The sequence below is a fragment of the Argentina silus genome (assembly GCF_951799395.1).
Source record: "Argentina silus genome assembly, chromosome: 17".
In the NCBI taxonomy this organism is placed as follows: domain Eukaryota; kingdom Metazoa; phylum Chordata; class Actinopteri; order Argentiniformes; family Argentinidae; genus Argentina; species Argentina silus.
Window position 1 is genome coordinate 6,801,237 of NC_139671.1, and position 8,940 is coordinate 6,810,176.

The 8,940-nt window shown below is 43.9% G+C and overlaps 1 protein-coding gene across 1 annotated transcript; it reads left to right on the forward strand.

Moving 5' to 3' along the window:
• The first annotated feature begins 4,253 nt into the window (after positions 1-4,253).
• LOC310817652 (melanocortin-2 receptor accessory protein 2A-like) lies at positions 4,254-6,585 on the forward strand. Its single transcript, XM_083688302.1, has 4 exons — positions 4,254-4,383; positions 4,498-4,648; positions 5,543-5,642; positions 6,049-6,585. Exons 2-4 carry the CDS (start codon positions 4,531-4,533, stop codon positions 6,512-6,514), a joined length of 684 nt encoding a protein of 227 aa, XP_083544428.1. The 5' UTR covers positions 4,254-4,383; positions 4,498-4,530; the 3' UTR covers positions 6,515-6,585.
• The last annotated feature ends 2,355 nt before the right edge of the window (positions 6,586-8,940 follow it).

Below are 8,940 nucleotides of genomic sequence, written 5' to 3' on the forward strand. Positions count from 1 at the left end.
TCCATCCATCCATCCATCCATCCATCCATCCATCCATCCATCCATCCATCCATCCATCCATCCATCCATCCATTCATCCACTCTTCCCTCAAATACTTCCATCCATCCATCCATCCATCCATCCATCCATCCATCCATCCATCCATCCATCCATCCATCCATCCATCCATCCATCCATCCATCCATCCCACCATATTCAATAGGTGTGTGTAGCCCATTTGCCCTGATAGTCGAGGTGTTGATTTAAACAAGCCTGTGCTTGTGCTAGACTGAGCTATCTCTAATCCTACAGTCTCTGCTGTGCTACAACAGCTTGGATCTGTTTGTCCTCTCCCCTGCACCCCCCCCCCCCCCCGCTCCTCTTCTCAGTATTCACAGATGCAGGAAGAGAACAAACTCCATCTGTCTCATTCACACAAACAGACAGGTACCCCCCCCTCTCCTTGACATAAAAAAACAGCCAATTTGTATTGTGATATGTTACATAACATGTGTATTTCAGCACATTTGAGTGGACATGCTATATAAAGCTCAAGGCTAGATGCTTGAGACATGTTTTTTCATTTATTTTCACAGCCTGGAGACGAAAACCCAAAGGAAAACTCTCAAACCTCATATCCACCCCAGACATCAGGCAATGTCATTAACTAGGAGTTGTCTGTCGTTACCATTTTTTTTTCATATCTCTAATGGGCTTCCAACCCCCCCCCCCCCCTCCCCCGCCCATCCACTCTTACAAATTCATCTTTTCATTGATCGCTATTCATTCTAGTCTCACTGCCTCCCTCCTCCATTCACCCCCCCCCCCCCCCCATGTAACTTTCCCTGCCTCTCTCCTCTCTATTCACATACTGTATCCCCTCACTTATTCTCTCTGATGTTTCATTCCTGTCCAGATGGTGCCCCCTCCCCCCCCCTCTCTATTGTATAACTCACCTACACCTATGCTAGAGGGTAATGCTCTCTCTTTCTTTCTCTCTCTCTCTCTCTCTCTCTCGCTCCCTCTCTAATTCTCTCTCTCTCTTTCTCTCTCTCTCTCCCTCCCCCTCTCTGATTGTCTCTCTCTCTTCCCCCTCCCTCATTCCCCCCTTTCTGTCTCTCTCTCTCTCTCTCTCTCTCTCTCTCCATCCACTCCTATACGGTCGATATTGTTCCATGTTTCAGCAGGTCAGAAGGGTCACGTGTAACACAAAGACCAGAGAGGGAGTTCTAAACAGCCACCACAAGCGATTTTGGCGTCAGCAACAGAGATACAAAAAAAACCCCACAAAGGCACCCTATGGCGCACAGTGTGTGAGTGTTACAGCAAAAGAGGTTATTGTGACCATGTTCCCTCAGCCTCAGTTCCTTCCTGTCTCACTCGCTCACATTATCCACTTGATTGTATAGAAAAGGAGCGATCGCCTATTGAATTGCTAGCCCCCCCGCTGGTCCTATGGTGTGTTGCGTCTGCACAGTGAGTCACATAGATATACGGTTGTTAAAAGCACAGGACGTGCCTGGAAAACATAGCAGGTCAGTTGAACACGAGAACTGCTGAAGCATGGGGACCAATTCTGCCATTTTCTTGAATAATAAGAAGAAAAAAAAAGGAAAAAAAAGAAAAAGGAAGAGATAGTTAATTAGATTAGCTGAGACATGGATACAAGATACAAGGATACATGAAAGAGAGGTAATTTCGAGTGTGCGTGCGTGCGTGTGAGCGTGCGTGCGTGCGTGCGTGAGTGTCTCTGTGGGAGAGAGGGGGTGGAAGATTAACAGCAGAAGAGAAAGAGTCATCCATCCCCAGAAGAGAAGAGTCTGCCTGTCAGACAAAAAAAAAGCAAAAAACCATCTCTTTCTCCCAGAATAGTGCTCCAGATTCTATCAGATATCCTCATGGCATACCAAAAGCCTGTTTCCTCCAGAGACAAAAACTTAGGGCAACCCATAGGGCCTAATTTTCAGAGGGTTGTCAACAAACTAGGTGCATTTTATCACATCTACCCTTAAATAACAGAGATAGGTTTCCCTATTGGAATACCAATAGCTATTAAGCCCAGGTTATCAATTTCCGTTGAGACGTGAGGCCCAGGGCAAGAGCACAGTTAATCATGATTGGGATTTATTGAACTGTGGAATGCGGTAAATAACTTCAGACAGCCGTCTGGGGTGTTCTGTGACAGTTTTATTAAATGTATCTTCTGTCTCACTTTAAACTGGTTGATAATCAAGGGGCCAGCCAAATAGAGTATGTGTGTGTGTGTGTGTGTGTGTGTGTGTGTGTGTGTGTGTGTGTGTGTGTGTGTGTGTGTGTGTGTGTGTGAGAGAGAGAGAGAGAGAGAGAGTGTGTGTGTGTGTGTGTGTGGGGGGGGGGGCTGTCAAGAAATATAATAAATATATATGAAACACCATCAGAATTATGCTGGAGGCATAACTATGCCACAGATACAGAACCTATGAATATTTAATTCTCCCTTATTTTGGGGCGCAATAGCTGTTTCACTCCCTCTGTCAGTCACCCATGCCTCAGTCCAGACTGACAGAGGTATCAAAGTATGGTCACATATTGAAATACTTATTTATCCATTTAGCAATTTAGTTGACAGGGACAGTACACATTAATCAACATTTCAATGTACACATCTATGTAAATGTGTCAAAATTAGCTACAAAGCTAATTTACATCCTATAGTGCCCCAAAGCTGTGGCTTGTCTGTTGAATGGGACTGGAACTATGTTCAAAAGGACCGGCTTTCCACAGTAGGGTCATCTGCATTGATTAGTCAGAGAGCACTGATATCGAGCCGTACGCCTCTGTGTTGCAGGATGCGTGGCCTCTGTTTGGCAAGATCATGAAAATAAATAAAGATTGTTGAAAGTGGTGAAATACAAGTCTGTCTGCATGGGGAAGCTTAGTAATGCACCAAAGGTGATGTTTGTATCATTTCATACCGCAGGTGACTGCCTGCCAGCACTACAAGAATCAGTGATGAAATGCTCTCCAAGCTTGCACACGTACAGTACATGTGTGGGATTATTCAATATGATTGGATGACCTTTTTAATGTATGCTGCTGATGGTGGTGGTGGTGGTAATGATGATGATTGGAGATGTTATCCATATGTTTGATGCTGGCTGCTTTTGAGCATAAAGTCCATTTCTTTAAGAAGCCAAGACATCACAGGAAATGCCTTTCAAGGCATTGATATTCTTGGTCTCTTTTGTAGGAGAGCATGCACGGCATGTTGAAGAGCCGAGCATATCCACAGGATGACAGGGTGTGTTAATGGTCAGCACTAATTACATAGTTTATATACTGGAAATATGTGAATCATTCATAAACAACATCCCTTACTTGTGAAACATCGAAAGACTGCATATTTTGTTGGGGGGAATTTTCATACCAAAACGAATGAATGTAGGAATTCATGTTTTATTTCAAAATGAAACATTCATGATGAAACATCTCTCATTTCCTTAGTTTCAGTGAATAGTATAGAAAAAGCATGTGACTTTGAAATGTTCGTTTAATTAAACCCTTGGAATGAAATTAACATATTACAGTCTTAGACCAATGGAGCTGGAAACTATGTTTGCATAAGATATCAGCAGATGTCTCTCGTCGCACAGTCTCCTGTGCCATGCCTTTGATCAATGAGCTGCATCGCTGACTATTGATATTCTCATCAGCCTATAAAGTCAATAAGGATTTCGCTTTCAAAAGTCTGTCTGGATTTATTTGAGAATAAAAAATCAGTAACTGCTTTATGACAACCTGATGTGATGTGAGAAATAGTTTGCTCCACATAGCTCTTTTGAATTTTGGAAAACAAAAGGGTCCATATAGAGAGTTTAAGCTCCAGTGGACTATCAGAAACCACATCTGCAGCCACCCACCAATTACACTCACACAATTGTAGTGTGCTGGGGTTTGATTTAGCGTTTATTTTCTCTTCAAGCCACTGCAGCATAAAGTGTGCTATTATTTATTTATTTATTTTTTACAGTTAAACATTCCAGTTCAAATTTGAATATCCGAATAAAGACAGAGAAAAATCTACTTCGTAATTGGCTCACTGAATTCATCTCGTCGCTTACCTTAATCTAATCCAGTATGCTATGCACCCAGTCCAAACTATTACATCACACGGTATCCTGTGCCCCTGCCTGTCCAACCGCAGAGATTTTTCTCGCATACTTCATAAGCTTCAGTGCATAGCAGTAGAGGGCTCCTCTAGCTCCTCTAGCAGTGAGAGTGGGAAGAAGACGGAGGGAAATTAGAATAACGCTGCGGAGCTGATCATGTATTGCCTTGGACTCTACAATTGAATTCCCACACCGAAGAGTGTGCATATGTTTCCAGGGGCCGTATTTTAGAGATCTTTCAATTCGGAATGAAATGTGGGTATTTTCAAAATCGTGAAAGTATATGAATTGATAGGCAGTTACAGATTTTTCCACTGTTTTGATATTGCTGCTAGTTATTACTTTGCTGATATTTTTCTCCCCTCCAAGGTCTGTTCTGTCCATTGACACATTCAATTTGAGATGTCCGAATTCCATAATCAAAGTCGAGCCAGCGCTCGTGGCAGTGACTACGTTTGGCAGTATGAATATTATGACGACGACGAGCCGGTGTCTTTCGAGGGTCTGAAGGCGCACCGATGTGAGTGACAGTTCATCTTATCAAGCCCGTGGTGTCTCTGAATGCAAAGCTTGTTGACAACAAATGGATGCACCTTACTCCTATTTTCAACGGAAATTGAACTTATCTCCTTGGACTCTTGGAGATTGCTAAGATTGGTGTGTGTGTGTGTGTGTGTGTGTGTGTGTGTGTGTGTGTGTGTGTGTGTGTGTGTGTGTGTGTGTGTGTGTGTGTGTGTTGTTTATCCTCAGCTTATGTTATTGAGTTTTACTTATTGCATCTGGCAGATGTTATTGGTCATATTCTGCAAAGCAGTGAGAGCGTTTTGCTATTGCAAGGCTCATATGCTCTCCCACATCAGGCAGAGCTGAATTGTGTTTTTCTTCTCAATATAAAACCTCTTCAGGCAATTCACTCCAGCATGTTTAAATGGAAGATTATCTTTGACAGTTGGGCAATTATAGTTCCCTCAAGTGGATGCAATTTCCCAAATTGTCCAAAATGATTCTAATTATCTTGTTTTCTAGATGCCAAACCATTTATGTAATGAATTTTAACTCCTTGAACTCATCTGTTGCCTAGTGTGTTTTCTCATTCAGTCTTAGTCTTGGTGTACTTGAGTTATTATGAGCATAGAGGGAAAGTGTGTGTGTGTGTGTGTGTGTGTGTGTGTGTGTGTGTGTGTGTGTGTGTGTGTGTGTGTGTGTGTGTGTGTGTGTGTGTGTGTGTGTGTGTGTGTGTGCGTGTGCATGTGTGTGTGTGTGTGTGTGTGTGTGTGTGTGTGTGTGTGTGTGTGTGCGTGTGCGTTGATGTGTACAAATATGTGAGAGAGTGTGAGAGTGCTTTGCGGGAGAGAGCAAATTAGAATGAAAAAACATTGTCAGTGACTATTTACTTCTCCCACTAATGTTGCAGATTCCATCGTCATCGGGTTCTGGGTCGGGCTTGCAGTGTTTGTCATCTTCATGTTCTTCATCCTCACTCTGCTCACAAAGACAGGAGCCCCACATCAAGAGTGAGTCAAGATTACCCCCCCCCCCAAAAAGAATGCACCCCCTCTACCCCTCCTTTATTCCCCCTTGGCAGCTGTTTCAGCACCCTGGAGAGCTCCAGCTGCCAGCATTAGGGGTAACACAGCACTCTGGACAGACCCCCTGATCCAATCTTGTTGCATTGTATTGCAGAGCAATTCTGTGTAGTGCTCTTGTACTTTATGAAGATATTCATTCATAGACATTTACTGGACGAGATGAAAAGCGGAAAGGGTTTAGTTTGTATTCAGGTCCAATATAATGTTTTATTCAGTTTTTTTTTTTATCCGTTTCTGCCCCCCCTCACCAACCCTAACCCTAACCACCCTCCTCCTCCTCCTCCCTCTTCCCCTTCTCACCTCCCCCTCTCTCTTCTCTCTGACCTGGCAGAAACCCAGAGCCTCGCGAGAAGCGCCATCAGCTGGGGAACTGCGTGGTGGACATCAGCTGCCCCCAAGAGTCTGCTGACAAGGCCATCTCTCGCCCCCTGCTGGACGAGTCACGCTCCTTCTTCCACTTCTACATCAGCGAGGAGGAACAGGGCGGCGGCCCAGGAGGGGGTGCGAGGCAGGGTGGGGTCAAGCGGGGCCGGGGGAGGCTGGGGGGACTGAGCTCCTGTGGGGTGGAGGAGTTGGGTGAGACGGCCGAGGTCGACGAGGGTCTCCAGCTCCAGGGCCTGCCTGAGGAGAGCAAGATGGACAGAGAGAACAGCTTCCTATCCCACTACAACATTCCCAACTTTGTGAACTCAGAGCAGAGCTCTACGCTGGGGGAGGACGACCTGTTGCTCTGCGAGCCGCCCATCATCATGGACAGCCAATCCAATGCTCAGGGCGTCCATCGCATCGTCAGCTGAGGCTCTGACTCCATATGATTTCTGGAGCGTTAGGGTTAGCAGATGAGTGGGAATCAGTGGAAGCTGGTGGAGGTGGAAATCGGAGGACGTGTGTGATACCCTTCCTCATTCCGTTCCACACATGACAATGAGCCCGTCCTCTGATTTTGACCTCTACCCAGCCTTGCCTGGTGCAATTTCTCTGCTGCCCCTTGCAGTCTTCATGGGAGAGTCTGCACCAAAAGCCCATCGTGAAGTGACACAGACCAAACCCTCCCTACCCCTTCTCTGCCATCAGGCTATTTGGCTACTATTACCCTCTCTACCAACCATCATTGGCCCTTTTGAACTGCACCGGATGATACACAAATGTCCCCACACACAATTTATCATAAATATGGAACGAGAAGCCAGAGAGGTCACAGAGGAAGAGATAGTGTGTGGAATACATATCATATTTTATGTCAATGTGATGTCTGTTGCGATGACATTTGTTTTCAGTTTTTTTTTAATTGATTTTAGTCTCTTTTGTCTGAAAATGTGTGTCATCTTTTTCAACCACCTTATGTCTGCCGCTGTGATTAATTTGTTATGGGATAAAATCTGCAAATATTAGAAGTATTGTTTAGGACTATACTAGTTTGCATTGATCACTTCTCACAATTGTTTTGGGGTGACTAAGCTCATCCGCCAGTATCTATTCAAAAGTGTACTTTACACTGTTCTAACTGAGCAAGATTCAATGTTTTTATGATGTACTTTATTTTGTGTTGCTTCTAGAAATCAACATGAGAGCTGAACGTTTGGCCATGGTTTGTATAGACTGTAAAGGGAACTGGGGGAAAAAAACGTATATTCATTGCGGTGTAGCAAATGCGGCCCCTGAAATGATTTCCTGATCTAGACTAACTAAAAAGGTCAGGCTTGTGATGACGTCTATTGGCAAGCAGCGTTAGTTTCCTATGTATTGGCAAATTATGAACGATTTTGTGTGAACTTTGCTGAGGTGAGAGTCCAAACAGAATGATAAACTTTCTCTTTTTCTAACACCCTAGGTTTTCATGAATATTGAATTTCTATAATTTAAACAGCAAACAAAAGTCACAGGAACGCTTCAGCTACAGTATTGCCAGTGGATTTAATCTTCCTACTTGATATATTTTTTTAAAGAATCAGCCTTTTAGGGTACAAACACATTAGTCCATCACAAATTATTCAAATGACAGTCGGAAATAGATTTGTTTGAGAACATTGTCCCACCTACTCATTGAATTAGAGATGATTCAAGCTGCGTTCACTTTACAAAGAGATGTGTGGAGAATGCCAGTGAGGTTATCAGCATTAGAAGGACATTAATGGATTCAAATCAGTGGCTTGGATGCTGACAAACACCGCCCATTAATTCCATTTTCATCCACCAAGGGAGGTCATTTTTCAAACGTGAAACCTCCTGTTTGCAGTTCCCATGACAAATCGGATGTTCTCAAAAAGAGAGTACAGACAGATATCATTAGTCAGTTCTCTAGAAATGTGCCAGCAGAGACAAATTAGTGAACGTTCCTCACTAGTTACATAAGGTCCCAGCACAGTAGATGCTACAGAGTAAATTAAATAAGCCCCAAAATGTTTTTGACCACTGTAGCCCCATTGGCACAAGAAGTATGTTTGGACAATAATATGTTAGCCTCTTGGCTTCAGACAGAAACCCTTTGGTGTTGATATACGTTGCCCTCGGCACTCGAAAAAAGGGACGTTTCTATGGGAACCCTACTGTGAGTGGGTGTCAAGTTGTATTGTATGCTCAGTGGGACGCTAGGTTCCATCAACCCTCGTCCGTCTCCCAGAGTAATAACTCTGGAAGGTCAGGCAAACTAATCTGGCGGAGGATGAGTGGTTCTGTTTACATTATGCATCACTGACTCACTTTGTAAACATGTGCGAAACATGTGCACTTCTATTAATACACTTATAACACACACACACACACACACACACACACACACACACACACACACACACACACGATTATTTTCATGATAAAAGAAAACAAAAGAAAAAGACTATTCAGTCTCCCAACATGGACAAGAATTTCCACATTAGTAATGTATATGCCTTTTCAGTGCTCTCATTATGACCATGAGTTTCCATGCACCATGGTGACCATGCGTTTCCATTGGAGAGGTTGGTTGGTCCTTAAGGGTGTAATGGCCATATGTAGCCAGAGGGTGGGGCAGTGGAGTGGTACTAATCAGAGCCTACTGTACATGTAAAGATCCGGCGCTGATGATCCCAAGGCTCTCTTCACACACTAGCGTAAATGGCAGTGTGTTGATTCAACCTGAATATGTACGTAGCAACAGAGTAGTGAGAAACAGGGGGGAAACTAAGGGGACCTTCCTGACCAGCCAAGGTTAGAGTTAGGGTTAGGGTTAGGGTTAGGGTTAGGG

Coding starts and splice junctions, on each gene's coding strand:
- LOC310817652 (XM_083688302.1), top strand. CDS start 4,531: ATGTCCGAATTCCATAATCAAAGTCGAGCCAGCGCTCGTGGCAGTGAC. Junction 4,649..5,542: donor GGGTCTGAAGGCGCACCGAT/GTGAGTGACAGT, acceptor CTAATGTTGCAG/ATTCCATCGTCATCGGGTTC. Junction 5,643..6,048: donor ACAGGAGCCCCACATCAAGA/GTGAGTCAAGAT, acceptor CTGACCTGGCAG/AAACCCAGAGCCTCGCGAGA.